Raw genomic sequence first — 27,913 nt, 5'->3', positions numbered from 1 at the left:
AAGTTTCCCTTAAGTGGATCACCCAAGGTTTATCGAACTCGTGGAGGAAGAGGTCAAAGATATCCCTCTCATGCAACCCTGCAACCACAATGCAAGAAGTATCTTGTGTCCCCAACACACCTAATAGGTGCACTAGTTCGGCGAAGAGATAGTGAAATACAGGTGGTATGAATAAATACGAGCAGTAGCAATGGCACCAGAAAAGTGCTTTGCTGTCCAGGACTGGCGTGTGATTGATGGTGGTAATATTGCAGACAGTAGAAATGCAGTAGAACAGTAAACAAGCGATGATTGCAGTATTTGGGAACAAGGCCTAGGGATCATACTTTCACTAGTGGACACTCTCAACATTTATCACATAACAGAATAAATAAATAGATGCTAGACTCTACACTCTCTTGTTGGATGATGAACACCACTAACTGTGTAGGATTACACGAACCTCAATGCCGGAGTTAACAAGCTCCACAATATTCAATGTTCATATTTAAATAACCTTAGAGTGCATGACAGATCAACATAACCAAACCAAGTACTAACATAACATGCACTAATCGTCACCTTCACACTATGTAAAGGAGGAATAGATCACATCAATACTATCATAGCAATAGTTAACTTCATAATCTACAAGAGATCACAATCATAGCCTACGCCAAGTACTAACACGATGCACACACTGTCACCATTACACCGTGCAGGAGGAATAAACTACTTTAATAACATCACTAGAGTAGCACATAGATAAATTGTGATACAAAACACATTGCAATCATAAAGAGATATAAATAAGCACTTCACTATGCCATTCATAACAGTGAATAAGTATTCTGTGAAATATAGCCTAAGAGACCCACACGGTGCACACACTCGTCACCTTTACACACGTGGGACAAGGAGTCTCCTGAGATCACATAAGTAAAACCCACTTGACTAGCATAATGACATCTAGATTACAAGCATCATCATATGAATCTCAATCATGTAAGGCAGCTCATGAGATTATTGTATTGAAGCACATAGGAGAGAGATTAACCACATAGCTACCGGTACAGCCCCCGAGCCTCGATGGAGAACTACTCCCTCCTCATGGGAGACAGCAGCGTTGATGAAGATGGCGGTGGTGTCGATGGAGGAGCCTTCCGGGGCACTTCCCGTCCCGGCGGCGTGCCGGAACAGAGACTCCCGTCCCCTGGATCTTGGCTTCAGCGATGGCGGCGGCTCTCGGAAGGTTCTCGTACCGTGGCTTCTTCGCTATCGAGGTTTTAGGTCGGGGACCTTTATATAGGCGAAGAGGCGGCGTCGGAGGTCCGAGGTGACGACACGCTAGGGGCGCGGCCACCGGCCATCGGCCACATCTGGTGGGCCTGCGGCCGCGCCTCTCTCGGTGCTGGCGTGCTCCGAGTCAAGGCTGGCGTTGATTCCGTCCTGTCGAGAACATTTCCTTACTAGGATCGAAACCAAAAATAAACGAGAAGATCTCGATGGTTCCGGAAAAATAGGCCCCTGGGTCTTTGTTTCGTCCAATTCCGAGAATATTTCGTTACTAGGATTTCTGAAACCAAAAACAGCAGAAAACAGGAACCGGCACTTCGGCATCTTGTTAATAGGTTAGTTCCGGAAAATGCACGAATATGACATAAAGTGTGCATAAAACATGTAGGTATCATCAATAATATGGCATAGAACATAAGAAATTATCGATACGTCTGAGACGTATCAAGCATCCCCAAGCTTAGTTTCGCTCGTCCCGAGCAGGTAAAACAATAACAAAGATAATTTCTGAAGTGATATGCCATCATAACCTTGATCATACTATTTGTAAACATATGTAGTGGATGCAGCGATCAAAACAATGGTAATGACATGAGTAAACAAGTGAATCATAAAGCAAATACTTTTCATGAATAGTACTTCAAGACAAGTATTAATAAGTCTTGCATAAGAGTTAACTCATAAAGCAATAAATCAAAGTAAAGGTATTGAAGCAACATAAAGGAAGATTAAGTTTCAGCGGTTGCTTTCAACTTGTAACATGTATATCTCATGGATAATTGTCAACATAGAGTAATATAACAAGTACAATATGCAAGTATGTAGGAATCAATGCACAGCTTCACACAAGTGTTTGCTTCTTGAGGTGGAGAGAAATAGGTGAACTGACTCAACATAAAAGTAAAGAGAAAGGTCCTTCAAAGAGGAAAGCATCGATTGCTATATTTGTGCTAGAGCTTTTATTTTGAAAACATGAAACAATTTTGTCAACGGTAGTAATAAAGCATATGAGTTATGTACATTATATCTTACAAGTTGCAAGCCTCATGCATAGTATACTAATAGTGCCCGCACCTTGTCCTAATTAACTTGGACTACCGGATCTTTGCAATGCACATGTTTTAACCAAGTGTCACAATGGGGTACCTCCATGCCGCTTGTACAAAGGTCTAAGGAGAAAGCTCGCATTTTGGATTTCTCGCTTTTGATTATTCTCAACTTAGACATCCCTACCGGGACAACATGGACAACAGATAATGGACTCCTCTTTAATGCATTAGCATGTGACAACAATTATTATTCTCATATGAGATTGAGGATGTGTGTCCAAAACTGAAACTTCCACCATGATTCATGGCTTTAGTTAGCGGCCCAAAGCTCTTCTCTAACAATATACATGCTCCAACCATAAAGGTGATAGATCTCTCTTACTTGAGACAAGACGGACATGCATAGCAACTCACATGATATTCAACAAAGAATAGTTGATGGCGTCCCCAGAAACATGGTTATCGCACAACAAGCAACTTAATAAGAGATAAAGTGCATAAGTACATATTCAATACCACAATAGTTTTTAAGCTATTTGTCCCATGAGCTATATATTGCAAAGGCGAATGATGGAATTTTAAAGGTAGCACTCAAGCAATTTACTTTGGAATGGCGGATAAATACCATGTAGTAGGTAGGTATGGTGGACACAAATGGCATAGTGGTTGGCTCAAGTATTTGGGATGCATGAGAAGTATTCCCTCTCGATACAAGGTTTAGGCTAGCAAGGTTATTTGAAACAAACACAAGGATGAACGGTACAGCAAAACTCACATAAAAGAAATATGGTAAACATTATAAGACTCCATACCGTCTTCCTTGTTGTTCAAAACTCAATACTAGATGTTATCTAGACTCTAGAGAAACCAAATATGCAAACCAAATTAGCAAGCTCTAAGTATTTCTTCATTAATGGGTGCAAAGTATATGATGCAAGAGCTTAAACATGAGCACAACAATTGCCAAGTATCAAATTATCCAAGACATTTTAGAATTACTACATGTAGTATTTTCCAATTCCAACCATATAACAATTTAACAAAGATGAAACTTCGCCATGAATACTATGAGTAGAGCCTAAGGACATACTTGTCCATATGCTATAGCGGAGCGTGTCTCTCTCCCACAAAGTGAATGCTAGGATCCATTTTATTCAAACAAAACAAAAACAAAAACAAACCGACGCTCCAAGCAAAGTACATAAGATGTGACGGAATAAAAATATAGTTTCAGGGGAGGAACCTGATAATGTTGTCGATGAAGAAGGGGATGCCTTGGGCATCCCCAAGCTTAGACGCTTGAGTCTTCTTATAATATGCAGGGGTGAACCACCGGGGCATCCCCAAGCTTAGAGCTTTCACTCTCCTTGATCATATTGCATCATACTCCTCTCTTGATCCTTGAAAACTTCCTCCACACCAAACTCGAAACAACTCATTAGAGGGTTAGTGCATAATAAAAATTCACATATTCAGAGGTGACACAATCATTCTTAACACTTCTGGACATTGCATAAAGCTACTGGGCATTAATGGATCAAAGAAATTCATCCAACATAGCAAAAGAGGCAATGCGAAATAAAAGACAGAATCTGTCAAAACAGAACAGTCCGTAAAGATGGATTTTATTAGGCCACCAGACTTGCTCAAACGAAAATGCTCAAATTGAATGAAAGTTGCGTACATATCTTAGGATCATGCTCGTAAATTGGCTTAATTTTCTGAGCTACCTACAGGGAGATAGACCCAGATTCGTGACAGCAAAGAAATGCGGAACTGCGCAAGTAATCCAAATCTAGTACTTACTTTTCTATCAAAGACTTTACTTGGCTCAACAAAACATAAAACTAAGATAAGGAGAGGTTGCTACAGTAGTAAACAACTTCCAAGACACAAATATAAAACAAAAATACTGTAGTAAAAACATGGGTTGTCTCCCATAAGCGCTTTTCTTTAACGCCTTTCAGCTAGGCGCAGAAAGTGTATATCAAGTATTATCAAAGGGTGGTGCATCGATATCATAAGCTCCCCCATTTGCAGTGGTACTAGGGGCTTTGTCAATTTTAGGCCTATAATAATATTTCTTTGGTTTAGGCACTTTAGAGGCATACATAAACTTTTGCTCCTTTCCCACATAAGCTTTCTCTCTAAACTCGTAAAGATGAAAAGGTTGAACCCAAGGTTCCCATAGCTTTTTCAAGTTTGCCAATCCTATTAATTTGATTATCATGGTCAACACAAGTTCCTAGGACACTAATTCTTTCCTCAATTCCTCCTAAGGATTTATCAAGTTTATCAGTTTTAACAAGTAACATCTGCAACTTAGTTTCAACACTAAAATTTTTCTCTATGGTTTCCAATTTTTTCATAACATCCTCAAGGGAGATTTCAATTTTAATTTCATTAACAGGTGGTGTTCCAAATAAACTCTCAATAATGCAACTGGCCTCTAAAGCGGGAGCACCTAGGAAGTTGCCCCCCGCGAGACAATCAAGAACATATCTATTCCAGCTAGAGATACCAACATAAAAATTCCTGAGTAGGATAGTGGTGGAGTGTTTCTTAGTGCACCTATTATGAGCATCACTAATTCTATACCAAGCATCTTTTAAACATTCTCCTCCTTGTTGCTTAAATGAACGAACTTCAACTTCAGGATTACTCATTTTAGCAGTAGTAAATAAAGCAAACTAGATAAAGTAAATGCAAGTATACTAATTTTTTTGTGTTTTTGATATAGCAAACAAGATAGTAAATAAAGTAAAACTAGCAACTAATTTTTTTGTGTTTTGATATAAGTGCAGCGAACAAAGTAGTAAATAAAATAAAGCAAGACAAAAACAAAGTAAAGAGATTGAGAAGTGGAGACTCCCCTTGCAGCGTGTCTTGATCTCCCCGGCAACGGCGCCGTAAAAATATGCTTGATGGCGTGTATTTCACACGTTCGTTGGGCAACCCCAAGAGGAAGGTATGATGCGCACAGCAGCAAGTTTTCCCTCGTGAAAGAAACCAAGGTTTATCGAACCAGGAGGAGCCAAGAAGCACGTTGAAGGTTGATGGCGGCGGGATGTAGTGCGGCGCAACACCAGGGATTCCGGCGCCAACGTGGAACCTGCACAACACAACCAAAGTACTTTGCCCCAACGAAACAGTGAGGTTGTTAATCTCACCGGCTTGCTGTAACAAAGGATTAACCCTATTGTGTGGAAGATGATTGTTTGCAGAGAAAACAGTAAAAACAAGTATTGCAGCAGATTTGTATTTCAGTATTAAAAGAATGGACCGGGGTCCACAGCTCACTAGAGGTGTCTCTCCCATAAGATAAAAGCATGTTGGGTGAACAAATTACAGTCGGGCAATTGACAAATAGAGAGGGCATAACAATGCACATACATGACATGATAAGTATAGTCAGATTTAATTGGGCATTACGACAAAGTACATAGACCGCCATCCAACTGCATCTATGCCTAAAAAGTCCACCTTCGAGTTATCGTCCGAACCCCTTCCGGTATTAAGTTGCAAAGCAACGGACAATTGCATTAAGTATGGTGCGTAATGTAATCAACAACTACATCCTCGGACATAGCGCCAATGTTTTATCCCTAGTGGCAACAAGCACAACACAACCTTAGAACTTTCCGTCACTCGTCCCGGTATCAATGCGGGCATGAACCCACTATCGAGCATAAATACTCCCTCTTGGAGTTAAAAGCAAAAACTTGGCCAGAGCCTCTACTAGTAACGGAGAGCATGCAAGATCATAAACAACACATATGTAATAACTTTATAATTAACATGACATGGTATTCTCTATCCATCGGATCCCGACAAACACAACATAGAGTATTACAGATAGATGATCTTGATCATGTTAGGCAGCTCACAAGATCCAACAATGAAGCACAATGAGGAGAAGACAACCATCTAGCTACTGCTATGGACCCATAGTCCAGGGGTGAACTACTCACTCATCACTCCGGAGGCGACCATGGCGGTGTAGAGTCCTCCGGGAGATGAATCCCCTCTCCGGCAGGGTGCCGGAGGAGATCTCCGAATCCCCCGAGATGGGATCGGCGGCGGCGGCGTCTCGCAAGGTTTTCCGTATCGTGGTTTTTTTCATCGGGGTTTCGCGACGGAGGCTTTAAGTAGGCGGAAGGGCGGAGTCGGGGGCCCGACGAGGGCCCACACCACAGGGCGGCGCGGGCCCCCTTGGTCGCGCCGCCATGTGGTTTGGCCACCTCGTGGCCCCACTTCGTATGCTCTTCGGTCTTCCGGAAGGTCCGTGGCAAAATAGGCCCCCGGGTCTTTGTTTCGTCCAATTCCGAGAATATTTCGTTACTAGGATTTCGAAACCAAAAACAGCAGAAAACGGGAACTGGCACTTCGGCATCTTGTTAATAGGTTAGTTCCAGAAAATGCACGAATATGACATAAAGTGTGCATAAAACATGTAGGTATCATAAATAATATGGCATAGAACATAAGAAATTATCGATACGTCGGAGACGTATCACCGGTCCCGACATTTCCCCCTAGTTCTGCAACACAAAGTGGTACTCATAGTTACTCCATGCGCAAGTTTTCTGAGCTCAACTTTGTGCACAGAACTAGTCACACAATGGAAATCAAGAAGCAAATCCAAATCATACAAAACATATACCGTGTATATACATACTTAAGTGGTCTTATTACAATACTCAGTGACGTTGCGAGTATGCAAACTCACTTATTAAAGTATATGTACAAATTTCTACAAAATATTACATACTACAATACATGTGATACTAATGTATTGTAGTCTCGCCTCCCTTGGTGGTCACTAGTCGTGCTTCACTCCCGGTACATTCCAGGCTTCCATCCGGTCGAACGTGTAGTCCTCCTGACAAAACCTGGAACATAAGGTCTCCCCGTCGGCTGGTAATCGGAATCAGATGATGATCACAGGGAGAAATCAGTTGTTCACGAACTGGTCATTCGAGTGCATCATAATCCACCCATCGGGTGTACTCCCCTGTGACTCCACCATAGGTATTTCCAACATTCGTATCCGACTCGATCTGTATCGGATACCCTCCATCGACTTCCCCATTGTACGGATAACTATGGGTTACCCCTAGTTCTGCCTAGTTCTGCAACACAAAGTGGTACTCATAGTTACTCCATGCGCAAGTTTTCTGAGCTCAACTTTGTGCACAGAACTAGTCACACAATGGAAATCAAGAAGCAAATCCAAATCATACAAAACATATACCGTGTATATACATACTTAAGTGGTCTTATTACAATACTCAGTGACGTTGCGAGTATGCAAACTCACTTATTAAAGTATATGTACAAATTTCTACAAAATATTACATACTACAATACATGTGATACTAATGTATTGTAGTCTCGCCTCCCTTGGTGGTCACTAGTCGTGCTTCACTCCCGGTACATTCCAGGCTTCCATCCGGTCGAACGTGTAGTCCTCCTGACAAAACCTGGAACATAAGGTCTCCCCGTCGGCTGGTAATCGGAATCAGATGATGATCACAGGGAGAAATCAGTGTTCACGAACTGGTCATTCAGTGCATCATAATCCACCCATCGGGTGTACTCCCCTGTGACTCCACCATAGGTATTTCCAACATTCGTATCCGACTCGATCTGTATCGGATACCCTCCATCGACTTCCCCATTGTACGGATAACTCTGGTTCTGGGTTGTGGCATCCTCATTCATCTCAGGATTATATCTAACTGAATCACTATGGGTTCCAGTATGTGAACCCCAATGCCAACCTGTGGAGTTTTCTATAGGAGTCACGGAACGCTGATTGTTTCCGGATTCCTCTCCACCCTCATATCCTCCATGGGAACTACTAGGAAAGTACCTAGGTGTCATGGGTGTGGTTTGTTGTTCGGGATGCTCAATACTAATGTAATCACCCGCTGAATAAACTGGTGTATGGACCTCATTCTCCATTGGTTCATTCCCCTTAGTCTCCTCCTTGGGCTCAGTGAACTCTTCCAGCATTGTATCAATTGCTCCCATCAAATGACGGTTCAACTGAAAGAACAATGACAGTAGGTTGCGTCTGTTATCCATGTACTTAGCGGCTTCTGCTGGTTTGCGTTTTGCAAGCTTGAAGTGGTTAAGCATAGGATCATCTTCCTCCTCCATATGAGGAATGTGTGAGAATTCGGAACCCATAAGCTCCTTCGTCTTATGCTCCCGAATATCAGTGATGGCTCTCATAATGGCTATGTGGTAGGCTGTGTTAATAGTTCTAGCCTCACCTGCTGGCATAACTACGCTCATTCCTAGGGATTCTGGAAGTCTTAACCCTACCCTACACTTCGCCAATACTGGTCTGTCATAGTACCAGTATTTCATTACTTGGATTTGGGGATCGCACCCAAATTCAAGCAACATGGCACGAAGAATGTCTGCGAGTCCTCCGTCGTATTCACTCAAGTTTGACGGCTTCACTTTCACATTTCGTCCCGGGCGTGAGCTTGCCATAGTTGGCTGTAGAATAGAAGGAATATAAGATTAGTAATAATGCATCATAATAGTAATAATAAAGAATTATCGCACTAAAACATATGATTGTTTTATTCTCAAGTGAATATACACCATATTTTTAGAGAATTCTTTACTAATCCTATTTGACTCCTAACGTTTCGTCCCATTTACTAGGTTCCAACCTAAGGTCAAAGCTTTTGCTCGATACCAACCGAGGTGACCCCGCATACCACTGCATGTTGTAGTACGCCAGTCGTTGATATAACATTCACGAAGTACCATTCCGCAAATATTACATCCCTCGGAGTAGTACAACAGAACATAGCAGGTCCATAACTCATTCATTTATTATTACAAACATAATGTACATATCATCTCGGAGCTCCTCCTTGGTCCTAAGAGGGATACTCCTGGGTTCGAGGCGAACCCATCTTAACTTACAATATAAAAGTCTTACTAGGTGATACATTTATTCCAACGAGCAGTTAAGTACTAGAAGTTCGTACTGCTCGGATACTACTACTTATCGGTCTAAGCTTGTTCTCCTCCGGAACCCTCCCTGGTTCCGTAGACTATAAGGTAGTCTACACGATACCTCCAGAGAGGTCTGGTTCTTCATAGCCGATGATGTCGGCTCCTTCAGGGTTGTCGTTGTCCTCCTCCAGATGGTTCAGACAATCTAAGCAGGGGATTTAAGAGTGGTATGAGTACGAGCGTACTCAACAAGTTCATTATAGAAAAGAGGTGTTTAATGCACTAGCTACGATACTAGACCAGAAAGTATAATACCAATGCAAGTTTTGATAAACATTTCTTCAAGAGGTTGCTTTTATTCCGAAGAACTATGTCCGTCAGCCTTCACCGGTTTACTAGAACTTCATGGAGTTCCTTTCCGGCAGCGTTCGCAGTTCCAAATCCCGGAACATGGAGTGACAGGTCACGATTCATTACACTCTGCAGAGGTGTGTTGCTTTACCCATAAGAGATCTTAACCTTGGTGCCAACCGGGCAGCTTTTCCGTCCACACTTCCTTTGGTGTGAGGCCCGGTATAAGGTCTAGCCAATCATGTTCCTCCGCTACCTCGCACACCCACCCTTTGTTGCATACCCCGACCCTGGGTCCTCGTCGGTCCCATTATTCCCACTTACGGGTGGACCCCGACCAGGACAACAGTTTGGGACTCGTTAACCAAACTCCTTCACCGGTAGCTGCAACCCATCATAGACCGGAATACCGTGGGGAACTTAAGGCTTTCCCAGCCTACCGCTTGTTCCTCGGGCGACAAGTGTCTACGGACAATGTCGTGGGGACTTAAGGTTTCCCCAGCCTACCGCTCGCCCCCGACAGATACAAGTGTCTACGGTAAAGCGCGTCCGTTGATGTACGAGAGGTGGAAACACTTTTGACTACTCTGTCCCACTCCAGATGTTATGGTTAACACGGGTATTACGGCACAATAATCACTGGACAACATTTGTTGTTTAATCCTAGATGGATATAAACCCATGCAATGGAACCTCCACCATATCAACACAATCCATGGTTTCATTGCCCACCACTTAGTCATATTCATAGTTATGAAAATAGTGGTTTTGCCTTTTTATGCAATAGTGATAAACATAGTACTTTGCAAGTAATTTGATAAAAATACTCGAATGACATGAGCAAGTGATGAACTTGCTCGAACACCGCAAAGTGTTGCGGTTGGATGGTGTGGACTGACCCTTGTCCTCTCGTTGCTGAAAAAATAGCATCATTGGCCGATAAGGGCAATGGTTAAAGAAGCATTGATGCATGATTCCAGTTTTAGGGTTTGTTCCCCCCTTCCGATGTCGTTAATAGTTCATGTGAGAGGTTAATACTAAGAATAATTTCGAGATACTCTATTTAGGGAAAAATACAACCTTGAAATGTTGTCAAGGTGTTTTTAAAGTCCAAAAGAATTTATGGACTTATTTTCATTATTGAAAATAATATATGTGATTTAAATGCTTATTTTAATCATCAAATTTGAACTTATTCTTGTTTATCTTCAAAAATTCTATTTCATATTTTATTATGATGGAGTTTTTTATACTGAGTGGTTTTCATATTTTTAATTATTTTTTAGAGCTAGAAAACATTTATTGTGCATTTTCAAAGTTTCTGCATTTTTAAAGAATTGTGAAATGGCAAAAATGCCCCTGGGACCACATGTCAGTGAGGCCCAGTGGGTTGGGTTAGACCAGCACGGGTCCAACCGACCCGAGCGGTCGCTCACTCTCTCCTCCTCGCGCCGCTCCGATGAAACCCTAACCCTAATCCCCTCTCGGCGATTCGTGTCGCCACCACCGTCGCCGCTCGATTCCGGCGAGCTCCGCCGGACTTGACCCTTGCCGTGGGGCGCAATCGACGCGCCTCACGACGGCGGTCAACCTCATCCGCGTCGTTCTGGAGCAGGTGATGCTCCCTCTCGTCCTCGACCTCCTTCGCGGCGGCTAGGGTTACGGGATCGTGGCGATCCCGCTGCTCCCTGGGCTCCAGGCGCGATGGCGCCGCCGTGGCCTCGCCGCGGTGGTGTGGGGCGCTGTGGCGCTTGTCGGAGCATGGCCTGGCCTGGCCAGGTGCTACCGAGCACTTGGCGCGCGCCGCCGTGGCCGCCATGGCCGCATCTGCTCGCCTGCTCGCCCCGGGTATGTGCGCCACCTTTCGCTCTCTCTTCTGTGCCTATTCTACTTCTTCTCCTCCTCTTCTTCGTCTAGCTTGGTCACTGGCCTGCCTTTCCTCGTAGAGGTGCGGCCATGCCATGATGCTGCTGCTATTCTACTTGTGCTGCTGTGCTACTGTGCTGCCTCTATGCTGCTTGTGCTGCTGTGCTAGCCGTTGTGCTAGCCCTACTGGTATGCATCTGTTGCTGCTGTGCTGCTGTCATGGTTCCTAGTTGCTGGTTTGAGCTGCTCTTCCCTATAACTTGATGGTACATCTCATGAGCTCTTGCTCATGAGCATACTGTGATGCTTTGCTTAATCTTGTTGGCTCCTGCTGTTGCTATGTGTAGCCTATCTCTCCTGTGAGTGCATTAATTGGTCCCTGGCTTATTGACTGTGTGTGATTCTTGCAAATTTGCAAGTGCCAGTGTTGTTTGTGTGATGATTAAGGTGTTCTGGCTCATGGTAGGCTCTGCTTTACTTAATTGTTGTCCATATGCATCAATTCCTTGCTGATGTGCTTCTGGATACAATCATAAAATAGTTTATATGACTATCTGTGATACAATTGTTCATGTCCTGTGGCCAGTTTAATTATCTTGTTCATGTGTTGATGCTAGAAGTAATTCTAGCAGCCTTTAGCATGATGTAGCAGGCTCTGGTGATAAAGTGATCATCAGCTGCTGGTTTATTGCTTGCTGAACTTACTACCTGTGACTGTCTGGTGCTTGTCCTGGTGGTTGTGTATCACCATGCTTTGTGTTGGTGCAGGCTTAAGCAGTTGTTGTTGCTTGCAATGATCCATTGGATCAACTGCAAGGCTCTGGTGTATCAATTACTTGTGTATATCATTTATCTGTGTAGCTTGGAAAGATTTATTTCATAAATGAGATGAACTGTTTCTGCAGTTATGATTCTTTAATTCAATTGACTTGAGCTATAGGGATGCCAACACTTGTTGGGAACCCTAGCTCACTCTGAACCCCCTGGGTGATGATGGGTGGCTTGGTTGGTCAGTTTTGTGGTTGAGGTGGCCTCAACAGCAACTCTTTGTTGTTCAGGAAGCTCCCACCACTTTGTTGGCTTGTTGTGGCTTACTAGATGCTCTCTAGGTGATCCTTTTGTTGGATTGCCAGTAGCTTTTGATGTTGACAAACAAGAATAGACTCAATTTTGTCTATCTGTCTGATGGTTTTAGAAGGGCTAGTGTAGTCTGGTTACATATGTGTAAATCTCTGGGATGGTTTTCCTTCCTATCTCCATTTGGAAGATGCTTCCACTGATCTGGTTAGCAGAACCATGGATATAGGCTTGATTGACCCCTGGTCTTTGCCATTTCTACCAGGTTTCACTTGGTCTATGACCAAATGATGATTAAAACAGGTTTACTCCACCCTTTGTGTGCTTGTGATCATGCCTGTGCAATTTTATGAACAAAACCTTCTGGTTTGTTCATGATGATATGTATACCTCACTCCAGCTCCTAGAAAAGTTGTTGGTGTAGAGGTTTTGCTTCTGGTTGATGACTTAAGCTTGCCCTGCTCCTCCTGGCTAGCTTGAGCTTGCTCTACTCCATCTTGTGCTTGTTCACAGTTGACAGTTCTTGGTGAAACTGTCCCTGGATGATTTCTGGTGGTTTGCTGTTCTTCCTGTTCTAGGTGTTCTTGTGTTCTTGATGCACTTACCCAGCTGCTGGTGTCGATGGACTGGTTAGGGTTTACTGTGGAGGCTTTTATCTGTCGGGCCCCTTTCTTCTCTGGTCGACAGCACTGCCTGGCAATACTTGGTGACTCACAGGCTGTGTGAGTTGCTGTTGTGCATGCACACATGCAGTGTGAGCAGCTTGTGTGTGTGTGTACCTGTGCTTGGTATCTGGCTTGGTTCTTGGCTAAGAGTGGATCAGCTCGGCTGAGCTTGATCATATCTGCTCAATTCCATTTTATTTCTAACCTGCCAAGTGGCTATGCAACTTGGCATAACTTGTGTTTGTTGTGTTTGTGTGCAGGGAATAAAATGATGATCAAATGGACATGAAGATCATCAAGCTCAAGCTTAATTGATGTTTAGCTTGTAGTTTTAGGATAGAATATGACATTGTACTTTTCTTTTATTTTATTTTTCTATTTTGCCAATTCTTGTAATGTGTTGTAATACTCCTTTATTTCAATTATGAATATTGTAAAGACAATGTATATTGTGTTTAATCAATAAAGCTCAAGGTTTTCTCTAATGAGCTTTACTTTTCATTTGTATTGTATTATTTATAATTTACTTAATGAATTTTCTCACAAATGAATTATGAGGTATTTATTTAATGTTTGAATTTGAAATTCAAATTCCACTTAGGTTTGAATTCAATCATACAACTTAAAATTGAATTCAATCATGCAACTTAAGTTTGTAATGCAATATCCCTTCTCTCTTCTCAAAACCCTAATTTAGTTGAATAAGAACAAGTTTGTCGCACTCGCGAAACCCTAACCCTGTAAGATGTCGAGAGAGAAACATGTCCCCCTTCGATGCAGTTTTGTTTTAAAAGCGCGAAATTTCCCCAGAATTTACGATGCAATGCACATCCCTTTCTAAAATCTACCCCTCGATCATCTCTAAACCTGGGACATTACACTTTTGGGGTGAGTTGGACGAACGCGGGCGTCCGTTGTATCCGCACATGTCCGTGTCCTGGCCCATCTGACAACCACATGGTCCCCACTCTTCTCTATCTCCTCTGTATGGTTTTTTCCATGGAACAAGCCATTGCTCCTCGCCGGATTCGAGCTTGACTAGCCAAGCTCCACCGCCACCCTCGCCTGGAGACCCCCGCCGCCGCCGCCTCCTGTTTTTTTCATCACTGCTGGAAGTCGCCGAAGCACGAACGAGCGCCGCCGGCCTCGACGCCGCCGAGCAAGACGAATACGGATGGAGCTCGCCGGGCCGGGACGGGGACGGAGCTCACCATGCGTGCCTCCCGCGCGCCGCCCCGGCCGTGCCACGCTGCGACGCCCCGCGCGTTCTGGCCCGCGCCATGCCTCGCCTCGCGCGACGCCGCACCCGCGCCGGCCTCGCCACGCTCGCCATGGCCACGCAGGGGCTCGCGCGGGGGGGTCGCCGCGCCATGCCGTGGCCGGCCTCGCCTCGCCGCGCCGGGCCTCGCCACTCCCATGCCGTGGCCGCGGCACCTCGCGCCGCCCCGCGCGCCCTGGCCCGCGCCGCGCCCGCGCCGCGCCGACTTCGGCACTCCCTCCATGGCCACGTAGGGGCTCGCGCGGGCTCGCCGCGCCATCGCCGGCCTCGCGCGCGCCGCTCCGTCCGTGCCTCGCCGCGGCACCTCGCGCCGTCCCACGCGCCCTGGCCCGCGCCGCGCCCGCCGGCCTCGCCGCGCCGTCGGCCGGCCTCGCCACGCCGCCATGCCCGCGTAGGGGCTTGCGCGGGGCTCGCCGCGCCCGTGCCGTGGCCGGCCTCTCCGCGCGCCGCTCTGTCCGTGCCTCGCCGCGGCACCTCGTGCCGCCCCGCGCGCCTTGGCCCGCGCCTCGCCTCGCGCGCCCGAGGGTCGCGCTGCGCCCGGACGCCGCGCCCGCGCCGGCCTCGCCACTCCCGACATGGCCACGCACGAGCTCGCGCAGGGCTCGCCGCGCCGTCGCTGGCCACGCCACGCCGCCATGCCCGCGCAGGGGCTCGCCGCGCCGTCGCCGGCCGCCACGCACCTCAGTAGTGCCGCCAGCCCCACGCGCGCACTCTCCACACACCTGCGCATCGCCTCTAGTCTGCCCGCGTGCTTCATGCCATGGACGCGGGTGCAGCTCCGGTTTGAGTCGTGTGTATGTGTTGGGGAATAAAAAAAGAGCCGGACCTCTGTACGCGTCCGCGCTACATCCGCGTGTCTGTCGGACGACGCAAACAGCAAAAAAACCGACAACCATATGGGTCCGTTTGGGTCACACGGTTGGAGATGCCCTAAATTAGGACGCATCACGACGCGCAGCGAGCATGTCCTCACACGTGTGCTGAGGGCTCGCATGGCAGCGATACAACGGCCTTCTTCCTATAGCTATCAATGGATGTAGGCTTATTGCCTTATTCCAAAGCTCCATGTGCCACCTAGCCGCATACCTTTATCAATGCCAACGTCTCGGCCTCCTTGTCGGCATCCAATGCCTTGGCCTTTTAATAGGCCAGCGAAGACCATTTTCTTCACAATCTCATCTTCTTCTATTTTCCACCACCACCACGGGCATCGTGACAGCTATGGCTGCCGGCATAGGATCGAGAGGAGGGGGTCTAGGATGGCCACCAGACCCATGGCATGGGCAAGACCGAGGTCGTCGAGGATGACATAGGGCGAGATGCTAGAGTCAAGCATTGTTGTCCCTGTCACCACCACCGTACCTGTTGCCACCATCTAGGCTAACTATGTCACCATCGACCTCTTCGACTTCGAGTTCGGCGTCACCATCCACTTGGGCATGGACTAGGGCAAGCTGCGCATTCCCCAAAAGTCCAAGTCGATCGTTGATGGCCAAGAACTCCACAAGATCGTACTATGGGTGGCCGACAACGTGATCGGCAACGGGTGGAGACAGTTCGCTCGCACGCACGCCATTGAAGTCGGGCACTTCTTCGTCTTCAAGCACAACTGCCATGGCATGCTCACCGCCAAGGTTTTCGACGGGACCATGTGATGTCGCTACTAGCACTCCCACGAGGATGACTAGGCGAGGATAAGATGAAGACGCTAGGGTCTTCTACTGTGTTTTTTATTAATTTGTAGTGTATTGTATAAAGCAAACATATGTGTATTAGATGTTTTATTGTGCAAGATGCTCCAAATACGGACCAAATGGGTCATGCCGTTGGACGCACTGGCGTGGCCGACCGGACCGCGGCCCAAATTATGTGTGTGGCACGACCCAAGCGGATAGAAACAGACCATTTAGGTCATCGGTTTGGGTCGCACCGCTGGAACGAGATGTCCGACGGCTCATTGTGTCATCGATCACGCCTTGGTTCAAGAGAGGAAGCAGAGCCACATGAGATAGTTAACAACTCTAGGTTAACATAGGGGTGCGAACTGGTGAGAATTATCTACTCGGAAAAATTGTAAATGGTCATGATAATATCCGTATCCGGATGAACATGAAAATAGTTATGATAAATATTAGTATTTGTTTTTGCAAATACTAATACAAATACAAATATGGTATTGAATTTTGAACCAAATGTGCGTAGAAAATAGATATATCCATATCCGAATAAAATTGTATTAACCTATTTTTATAATTCTACCCCGATATGCCAAGAATTCAAGCAAAATGTATTAAGAAAGTGGTCAAATGTACTTTTACTATAAGTGGACTTGAAAATATCTAGTTATGACACACCTCACATGATACCATGTTACAACTGACTCGCTATAAGATATCGGTATTATTTCGTTATTTGTATTCGGTCCAAACGAGAAGACATCCGATCCGTATTCATATATTAGTAAAATCCGCTCCGCATTCATACTTGATAACATCCGTATTCACATTCGTATTCTTTTTGAAAAAAAGTGAAAACGGATTTGGAAAGGGCGCCATCTGACTAACATCTGTACGATTCATGTCGAAGTAAAACAGAAGCGATTGACCCATGCGTGTTGAGGGTCAAGCGTGCCGACGGACTGTTGGCCTGATTAAAGATGGAGCGATGGTCTTGTGTTGGTCCACGTACGTACACGAAACACCGCGGATCCCGGACGGAGTCGCGTACATCTTCCGTTCCAGGTTGCTGGCCATGGACATCAGACGCAGCTGCATTCGAGCGTACTCCCGGAGACCGGGCTACACCCTACAGCGACTTTAGGCCAACCAGCCAACCTTCCCACCTAGACTCCTCTGTGCCAGCCGCCAGCATTAAGCTGCTCTCCAGATGATTAACCTACGTGACGACCCGCGGTTAAACCGACGGCACCGCGCGAGCTGAGGGTGACCGTCCAACTCGATGCATGCATGGTCAAAATTTAACTCTCATTTTGTGTGTGTGTGTGTGTCGGAACATCGGTAGCGATTTCCGTCTCAAGTCAATGGATCACGCTACCTGCTAAGCTGCTACAGTACATCTGATCATAGTGTTTAGGGTTTAGGTTTGGTTGCTGCGAGCAGCTTAGGTACATCTATCATCTTCTGATCTACGCGTGCGTAAGCTCCATCGATCGTTACCTACTTCCCCCGATCGGATTTAATTAACAGAGAGGGAGGCCTGCCCATGCACATCATTAGCAAGTGGGTGCGTCGATTAAAGGTATCTTCAACGGGCGACGCATTTCGAACGCTTAAATTGTTCGCGGGTATCCGTTTGCGTTGAATGACCGCGAGACACGAATTGTCCATTTGCGTCGGGGGCCATCCTAGCGGTCCGACGCATTTTGGACACCCCACTCTTCTGTTTCCCTGCTTCTTCTTTTCCTTTTTGTTGAAGAGCTCTCCAATTTGTACATTTCGGTTGTAAGTTGTCCCCAATCTTTTAATGGCGGGCGGTTCGACGTGAATTACATCAAGCGCAGGGGTTATATTCTGCGGGGTACCGCGTATAACGAAGAGGCCTGCGGTTGCTCTTCGGCAGCGGTTCAGCGCTCCAGTCCGGCGGTTGGCGGGTTGATCGGCGCGGTTCCCACTCTGACGGTTGACATCGGCGCGTTTGCTGTGCTTTAATTCGAGGCCGATCGAGTCAGGGTCGCTGCCAGGCGGGCCCGTGGGGGAAGCGAGCGGACGCTAGACGCGACCGCGCAACGTCCGCGGAGACGCAAATGTGCCGCATATTTGCGCTGCGTTTGCGTCACTGCAGACACCCCAGACACGATGCGTCGCCCCGCTGAAGCAGGTTGCAGACGCATTTCCGGTCCACGCGGACGCAAACGATCGCTCAGCGTCCGTTTGCATCACTCCATTCCAGATGCCCTAATTCAGTCCGGAGGTAGTAGGTCCCTTCTCTAGCGTGCACAAAAAACGTGAATGAAGCCACACTGCCCTAGACTAGTCCAAAATCTAGGAACGTAGCCAGTCCAAGGTGGCAGTGCCATTTAAATCGCCCAGGTGAAGACTGTCAAGTGCGGTTATGGTGCGCACGCGGCAGAAACTTGGGTAAATACGAGCGACCAAGCGAGTGATGGTATCATAGATGGGATGTGGCACCACCGGAACCATCAGATTAAATATTTCAATGGAGCTTATATACATTTGGGATTGTTCTGGAATTTTCATAGAGCATGCATATAATTGACGGTGTAGCAAATCGTCCTGGGATAGTTTGCTTTGTTTCCGATTATAATAGGAACCTAACTTAAGCAAGAGTTAGCAACTTAAAAAAAACTTGCTCCCTAGAAAACACAGTAACTAGATTGGCTTCAAACGTATTTCCCCAAACCAGTTTCTTAGTGTTGCTCGCAAGTTCGATATTCTTAGTCATCCAAAAAGCAACATTTAGCCCTTTAGGCAAAACTCTAGGTCTTTGTGAACATTGTGACATTTTTGTACTACTCACAAATCACAAGCAAGTATACAAGCTGAAAGAAAAATTGATAATCGTAACTTCAGATGAAGTTTCACCCAACAAAAAAAGGTATATATCTTGCTAATGTTTTTCTAAGGTTTCATAGAGTTCTTATATGTGTTCAAAAAACTTATGATGAAGCTTGAAAACAGTCTAACCGTCACTCAAACCACTGCCAAATTTCACCGAACTTTGTGTGAAACATATATGAAGTATGAAACAACAATATTATAAATTACACAGAACATATCTAACTTATTTCTTGTTTAAAGAACACAAAGAGAAGAAAGTTATTTAAAAATTATACAAAGTCAGACATCTCATCCAATACATAAGGTTATCTTTTAGTTTGGAAAAAAAGTTAAATGTATGAATTAATTGATTGAGGGGGTGAAAAAGTTGGATTGCAAGTTAATATTTACAAAAAGTGATATTACAAATGCACAGTCAATAGAAATATATATTATAATGATGTAAGACAATTAAATAACTTTTTCATCTGCTGGGCCACAACTTGTTTTTATAATTTCAGTGCAATACATGGAGTTTTGCTCTCTGGAAGTAAAATAAATATATTTATCTAAGTACCTTATGTAAAAAAATGTGAATTTCAATGCATAATCTATTTTTAATCAAATTATCTATGTTCTCAAAATTCTTATACTATTTTCTAGTGTGGATTTTGTATTGTATTTCGTAGTTAGATGGGTTATGATAATTCGTCTTCCTCAAACAAAACTTTGACTTTTTGGCTCATTATCTCTATCATTAAGATTTTCACAATAAATTAGGAAGTAAGTTCAAAAATTAGCATTTCACCAAACATATATTAATATCCTATAAGTAGATGCTTGTCCTGATGTTAAAACCATGCATTCTCTCCGTTATCATCTTTTTAGGTGCCGGTGTTTATAGACACCAATTAAAACTTGGATGCGTCGAATTTCCGGTCGAGTGAGAATTAACTTAATTCTCGGATATTTGATGTCATACAATCTCAATTATAACACATATGCAACTTATCAGGCTAATGCGAATCGAGATGCGATCTAATGGGACATTCGGTATTTGCACTTCACTTGTGATTGGAAAAAATCTTAGTTGCAATTCATTTGCAACCCCACTTGAAACTAAAAAATCTCAAACCACTTGCAACGAAAAAATCTCGATTGCAACCCAAATGCAACTTATATTACACACAAATAACAATGCAAATCCAATATCTTATGATTTAATTAATTAAGCTCTAACTTATTTTTTGGTTGACGGAGAATTAGCAAAACCAGCTACAACCGAAAAATTCATTTGTAAGGGCATTTCTTGTCCCAACTCCGGACAATGGATTCCTCTCATCCCCTACAAGATGGAGCTGTTTTCCTATGATATATGTCGCCCACTCCTAACATTCCCTTGTGGATTGTTTAGCTCTCGGGAGTCGGGATCATCCAATCCAAAAATGGGGCCGATGCATGATCATCGCCTTTCGTCGGGGAGACTTTTATCCTATGCTTACCAATAATGAGGGGTTGATGATGGGATCAATTAACCTATTCCATTCACCAAACATAAACAGTGATCTAGTTCGAAGCTACAGTGTGACGGCCATTCGGCTCCTAGCTTGTTTGTTCAAGTCACAGAAATGAAAAACCCTTGGGAGCTCAAACTATGTAAGTAGTAGGACGGATACATCGATGCTCTACATCGTCGCTTCCTTTGACGCAAAACCTTTCAATCATCTTCCGTTCTGAATTGAGCATTAATCTGATTTCGCGGCCATTGACGCAGACGAGCAACCATGGTCCGGACCGTCCCAGCGAGTAGCTTCAAGGCGCGAAGGTACTGATAAGAGGTTGGGGGTGGTTGATCCAGTGGGGAATGGTCGAACGGAAACGTCGGAGCGGAAGCCCGCAAGGGGCTGCCACCGGTGGTCAGCGATGTGATCTTGACGGGAAGGAGCTAAAGGTGACTGATCTCGTTGGACCTCTCTTTCCTGATTTCTCTGAGCACGTTAGTCGATCACATGTCGCGGTGGATCGATTCGCATAAACTCTGGCCCGGACAGTTCACAATGTTCAATTCGGTCTGATTCTAACAGGCGTTGGTTAGGTAATACAGTTCATCTTCACCATACCAAAATGTGCAGTGTTCATCTCCAGGGACGGCTCATGGTACGTCAGAGTAATGTTTCAGAGACAAGTTTATGAGCTCTGGCCGGCTTTAAATAACTACCAACGGATAGTTGTTTTCAGACTAGGTATACAGGTCTAGTTTTCGCCCTACGCCTACCAGTAGACTTGTATTATCATTAGCACTGATCCTATCAAACCTGACCAACAAGTGCCTATACAGACGAAACATCTCCAGAATAGCCAATCTTATCTCCCCTTTCAGCAGCCTGATGCTGTGATAGGTGGCTGGTCCAGCCGCCGCCCACGCCCAGGGAGAGCTAATACACTGAAAACCGCCCAATTAAGTGGTGTTCTGTCAGCTGTGGTTGAGATTGTCCAATTTGCCGGCTCTGTTGCAAGTACTCTGTCCATAGTCTATACGCCTATAGCAGGACACCCTCAGACCCTCTTGTCTAGTTATCCCTGTCCAAGCATCCACGTCAACTCGAAAGGCTCCACCTCACTTATACTTCCTTCACCTCTAGTTGGCTAGTTGTCGATCGTCGAGCGAGGACAATGAAGGATTTGGAAAAGGAGGCAAACGATTCGCCTTCATTTGTTAATTTAGGAGAAAAGTAAGTAAAAAAAGAATTTTAAAACAAGGTTATTCCTAGATATTACTCCCCCCCCCTAATCATGTTACTCAATTGCTTCGCACCCGTGTGACCCAAAGCCTGGCCTCGCTCTTAATGATGCTGAAAAGAATAGGCGGTGGCGCTCCTTCCAAATCATTCAACTAACTAGCATGGTGAGGGAGGTCACAACCTAGCAGTTTGGATGGCCCCTAGACATCATGATCCAACAAGCTTTGAGCGAGAGATTCATCGTTCATTTGTGCATCTGAATATAAACCATCCCCTCAAAAGCCTCTTGGTGAAACAGCAATGGGAGAAATTGTGCGCCGCCGTCTCTTGAATTCGCTGGAAAGTGGGAAAACGGCGCAACTGTTCTATCCTCTTCTTTCAAGATTATCCACCATCCAAACCATATTTTGGATAGCCAACCGAGCGAAGAATTTTATCTTTGGAGACTCTCAAGCTTTTCAAACAATTTTGTTCATGCCCGTATGTGTGGCCCCATAAAATGAGCGTTAATCAAAATTCGTTAAGTACTCGCCGTTAGCCGTGAAATTCCATGTAATAGAGTATTCAATCTCCTACTTAACTTGGATGTAATTGAGTTGCACCATTTTTTCGATAAATAATGTATTAACATTGAGAAGATACTTAACTTGAAAATGTCCATGTTTCCAAAACAATACATTCACAAGTCCATTGCATGTAGAACCAATGAAGGCCACACCTTAGATTTTCACCCTGGAAATCATGACTCGGTACCCTGGAGGAGGTTGCCAAGGTTGATGTGCAAGTCGTGCCGCTAGAACGAAAACTTGCCTTGTGAACGACTATCTTCACCCATTGATTATATTGATGAGAAAATCGTTGATGTCAATTCGGTAGTGTCATTGCCAAGGCCACCGCCACCGTCGCTGCCTCCACTTAGACCCATAGCCAAATGTATTTGTGGATGTCAGTTACATACAAATTTACATCCATCTCGATCTCTGAAATCCAAGCATTATTATGCAAGGCTTGTTTGACATTCCAATTCTTACATGTGGAGCTTCGAAGATGAGAGGAGCACTTTTCTTTGGGATTCTTTCCGTTGAGCCAAGGAGAACCCAAAAAGGTAGTCCGAAGCTAATGGATGTAGCTAGGCCAGTGAAGAATGCAGGGATGTAAAACCGTGTTGGTGTCCTAAATGATGTGTATTTTCACATCAAGATCATGGTTCATGTTTTTTTTCGCGAAGGACCATGTCCTTGTGTTCGAACACTGAAAACAGATCGTGTAAGCAACCAAACCAAACCTTGCACTTAGACGAGTCTCTGCTAACGTGGAGACGACGACGGGCCATGCCAGCCACCCGCACGGAAATCCTAGACCTACGGAATTGGACTTAACCGATTAAACCCACGGTACCGCATCAAGCTGCATGATCTGCAGCTAATTAACCGATTAAAGTTAAACCCACGGTACCGCGCCAGCCACGGCGAGACCTTGGCGTGGGTTGACCCTCCAAGTGGAGGCATGGTCAAAATTTAACTCTCACGACACGGTAACGATTTCTGTCAGAAGTGAACGGTCACGCTACCTGTGCTAAGCTGCTACCGTAAATCACATTTAGGGTTTAGGGTGGGTTGATGCGGTACATCTATCACCTACGCGTCGTGAGAGTGGATACAAAGCATGCGCATGCTCAAACTTAGGCACACACACCGGCCTGTGATATACAGCTGTATGCACAATTATGTTTCAGATTATATGTATGCTCGAGTAGTAAGTTCCAACAAACTGGAACTTCGATACTTTCATGTCTCTCTATATTTCAATTTCACGCAATTTGCATTTTGGTTATAACATGACATGAAAATTATATTTGCCTTTCTTTCAAATTTTTTTTTGTCTGAACTAAAACTATGACAAAAAATTATAGAACGTAGGTTAGTAAACAACTCACAAAAAATGGTCTGATCCTTGTTAGGCACCAAGCGTTGCCAGTAACCCACCTCAATAGCGAGAGAGAGCTAGCTACCGATAGCTTATAATGGGGAGTAACCATCCTACCATAAAGCCGCTCTTTATGGAAAGAACTCTCCGATTGTGGGCTGGACCGGATGCATCAAATTTCAGACACGACGCTAGTGTGTGGAGCTGGCCTGGCAATCCTCTAGCTTGGCCACTTGGTATCAACCAGAACCGGAGGTGGGCGACGGCGGTGATTTGTACCACTAGTCAGGTTGGACAGTCAGTACACAGCGACGGCAAAAAATCTGGCAGCAGGGAGGGTGGCCATTGAACGACGTTCCCCTCCCCTGGGCACGACGATTCAATTGAAGACAACGAGCCAACGAGGTAAAGCAAGGCAGCAGCAAGTAGCAGCATCAACACACATTCCGCATGTATCAGCTCACGGTCTTCATCAGTGGTAAGAGCTACAAGCGAACAGTGGGGAACGGTTGGTCACAATTTGTTCATGGTGCATACTCTCTTGTTAATGGCGAGTACTGAACACTTTCTAGAACTACAAGCTGGGCAAAACCATGGTAGATACAAGGAACGCGATGTTGAAAAGGATGTAAATATTGGCCACAGCCATCTACGCTGCTGTTCAGCCAACAAAATGAGATCGCCTGAAACACAATCGCCAAAATTACTTGGACTAGACTTCTGAACCAAGGAGCCTCCTGTGCATTCGCCGTCAAGTGTAGAGGTGGCACTTTCCAGTCCCGGCACATACTGTACACTCACCGACTTCACCCGCAACATGCTTGAGGCAGTAATTGATGCGGTCGTTCATAATATCCTGCAAATACACGTTTCACACGGAATTTATAACTAATCCACCATGATATGGTATCGAGCAACTGGTCAACCATTCCTGTGTTTATCTGCTAGCAGCCTAACAGTGAGTATAGCTCACATGGTATACTCAGTAAATGCCATCTGTTCCACAAAACTTGCTTTGGTAGAAGTAAATACTAAATTATTCCAATTCCTTACTGATAAAGTCATACTTCCGAATTAAAGCATATTAGGCTATTAGCATGATATAGCAACAAACAAAGTAGGACTAGGATTTGAGTTTCCACTGGGACAGACTTACGGACCAAGTGACCAACCTTTAGGTGTCGCACATGCTTTTCGAGGTCTAAGTTTGACCAATGGAACATGGATTATATGTCATGAAAAGTTATACTATCATTTAATTCGTATTTGAATAAAGGTTTTAATGGTATAAGTTTTATAACAAGGGAAACATATATTATTGGTCAAAGTTAAAACAATGGCACCACCTGCATTGGGATCAAGGGAGAATATAGCAATAAAATTGGATACATATACAGTAAAATCACATATCGGAGTGATCTAGAAGCAAGGAAAATCTAGTAAATTATCAAAAGGGTGTCAGTTCTAGTAGATCTACTTATCAAGGAAAATCCACATTCATGTTTCATGCTTTTCTTCGAGGGCTTGAATAATAGTAACTGTCTTAACATATGCAGTTCCAAACTGGGCATCTAGTTTGATTTCATCTTAGCGAAAAAACGACTACTGTATGCACAATGTAGTGTGACGGGAATAATCTAGAGGGGAATTAATGAGCGCATACCACCATAAGCTCATGCAATCCAAGAGGAGCAGTGACAATGTAGGCCACATTCGAGTGCTCTTTAGAGGCTTCTGCTGCTAAGGAAGGAATATCCTGAGAAAAACATTGCAAAACTGTTTGAAAACTTTAGCTATATAAGATTAAGATACAACATAGATAATGCAACCTTCTTCTGTACTGAACATTTTAGGAAAAATAAATAGCCTTAAGTCTTTAACATTCAGCACAACCAGTATTAAAAGACTCAGGAGACATACTTGCTTCCAGTGCCGTCCAGGTGAAAGAAAATATGGACTGACAATAATGCGGGATGCTCCTTGCTCCACACATTTTCCAAATGCTTCCTTAATAGTAGGCTCCGCTAGCTCCTTCATTTTGGCAAAAGCGCATATTCAGCAAGATGTTGCCTTTCTCGACCAACCAGATCAATACATCACATAATTGGCTCTACTTGATCAATTTATATTGGCATGGCCTTTTTGGTGGACACAAACATACTAGAATGGTAATATCATGCCAACTTAAATATCCCTTAACATGATCTGAGCAATGGTTTCAATCAACAGGTAAAGTCCCAATGATACCAGTAATATCTTTTAGGAATAACCTTGAAATACAACTTGTGTGAAAACAATATCTTTAGGAGATATTTCTACATTCACTACTTAGAAAACAAATTTAAATTACTCATATATCACTGCAGAGCATCAAAAACAGCAACATGAGAAACATTGACAGTGGCGGATGCTTATCTTGGCCAAGTCAGCTGACTGGCTAAAAAAGTTGACGACTTAGATCATTAAATATGTTCAATATCCTCAACGCACCATGTGATATTAACCTAAATTCAAAGTGTTCTCGATGGATGTTGGAAATGGAATATGTATGCTTCAATCTAGGATGCCAGAAATCAGATACATGGCATGCTTCACAAAAATATTTATCTACTGTTCATTGTTCTTTCTCCCAAAAACAAAAATATAACTGTATCCAGTTCCCTGGGAAGTAAGATAAGGTAGACGACATTGATACTAGACTGAAGTTGTGATCACATTTAGCTTTCTAGCCTTTGCTTGGCTGGATCATGTGGATATCAATATTCATAGTTACCTTATCTAACATGGCAACAATGCTACCAAAAATTAAGCCTACAACAGATACATGAATTTGTGAAGTTGGTTGCAATGATTAATCCAAATTGCACTCTGTAAACATCATTAAAATGGAAGAATATGATCTTTTACGTTACTCAACCCAGGCGGGCCATACGTATATTGGTATCAAGAGATCCAAAGAAACACATGTCTTTAAATGTTTTAACTGGATTAAACCCAACGTATGAGCTAAACAACTGTACATGGACACTCCAAAAGGGTAATAATTACAAAACAGGCAGAAAGCTTGCGCTTTACATTTGTTTCACTCCGTCTTCGCCAAAGCAATGGCATGGAATTTACAGCTCTATACTAACTCAAAATCACACTTTGTCTGGTGCTACATGTTTTTGTTCGGAATAAGAAATAAAATGGCAGGCCATATGTGCAAGCTCAACAATCCTCCTATATGTGCAATTTCCCGAAAATGCAAACATACCATATGTGCGGGCTCAACAATCCTGTAGCCAGTCCTTGACCTGAACATAGTAACAAAATCGTCTGCAATTTTCAAGAAATTACTCAAGATAAGCAGCATGAGAAACATCAGAAAAATCAAGAAAAATAATCTGTCCATTACTTAGCATGAGATTAGATTCTTGTCGTCGTGACCCGTGGTCGACTATGATCACACCATCATTCTCACCCACAGTACAGTCTTGCTTCCCAGTCGTTTCAGGCCTGGAAGCTGAATTTTGTCCAGAACTCATGGCGAAGTGTCCAGAATTTCTTCTAATTGTCAGTAACTTGAGAAAATCAGGGGAATACCTCACATTAGTGCTCTTGCTGCCAATAAACAAGAAATGTGTTAAAAAAATCAAAAGACAAAGCGAGAGATGGGAAATGACAGAAATTGGCGCCGAAGAAACTGAATAATGTCCAGCAAGCAACATTTTACCTTAAGGGGCAATTGTTTGCTGGAGTTGCAGTGAAGGGTTGGAAAGAGATTGACACAGGGTGCATAGACCAATTAGAGCACCCCTCGTAGTTGTTGCTTAAGGCAAGAGCAGAGAGCAGAAGGATCCCTCTATATCTTCTCAAAAGGCAACGTAGATACTCGGTTTAATAGGCACCTGCTGTATAAGAGAAGCTTTCAGTTAGTATGACAATTCCTGACCAAAACATGCTTTCCAGAGACCCAAAATACAAAAAAGTATCTTAGGGTCTGTGTTCAGAAAGTTTAGTAGAGTGTTTTTAAGTGTGTGGATTGGAGGAACTGTAAATCTGAAACGATGATGTTTATCTGGTTTCACTCCCAGAAATGAAACCGGGGGCTATGCCCCTTAATTCGAAAAAAAAAGGCCTGGCAGGTCCTAAACTTCTTTGTGAGGATGTCCGTTTTCAGTTGGCAAAATCAACTACTCCC

The 27,913-nt window shown here is 44.3% G+C and overlaps 1 protein-coding gene across 1 annotated transcript; it reads right to left on the bottom strand.

Annotated features, from left to right (window-relative positions):
• Positions 1–24,228: 24,228 nt before the first annotated feature.
• On the bottom strand, positions 24,229–27,620 carry LOC124694887 (sirohydrochlorin ferrochelatase, chloroplastic-like). Its single transcript, XM_047227818.1, has 6 exons — positions 27,446–27,620; positions 27,128–27,330; positions 26,987–27,048; positions 25,651–25,761; positions 25,394–25,486; positions 24,229–24,586 (listed from the first exon to the last, which is right to left on the bottom strand). Exons 1-6 carry the CDS (start codon positions 27,508–27,510, stop codon positions 24,482–24,484), a joined length of 639 nt encoding a protein of 212 aa, XP_047083774.1. The 5' UTR covers positions 27,511–27,620; the 3' UTR covers positions 24,229–24,481.
• Positions 27,621–27,913: the final 293 nt, after the last annotated feature.

Source organism: Lolium rigidum, chromosome 1 (assembly GCF_022539505.1).
Source record: "Lolium rigidum isolate FL_2022 chromosome 1, APGP_CSIRO_Lrig_0.1, whole genome shotgun sequence".
Classification (NCBI taxonomy): Eukaryota; Viridiplantae; Streptophyta; class Magnoliopsida; order Poales; family Poaceae; genus Lolium; species Lolium rigidum.
The sequence above is the reverse complement of the archived record's forward strand: the minus strand, read 5'-3'. Positions and strand labels throughout refer to the sequence as shown.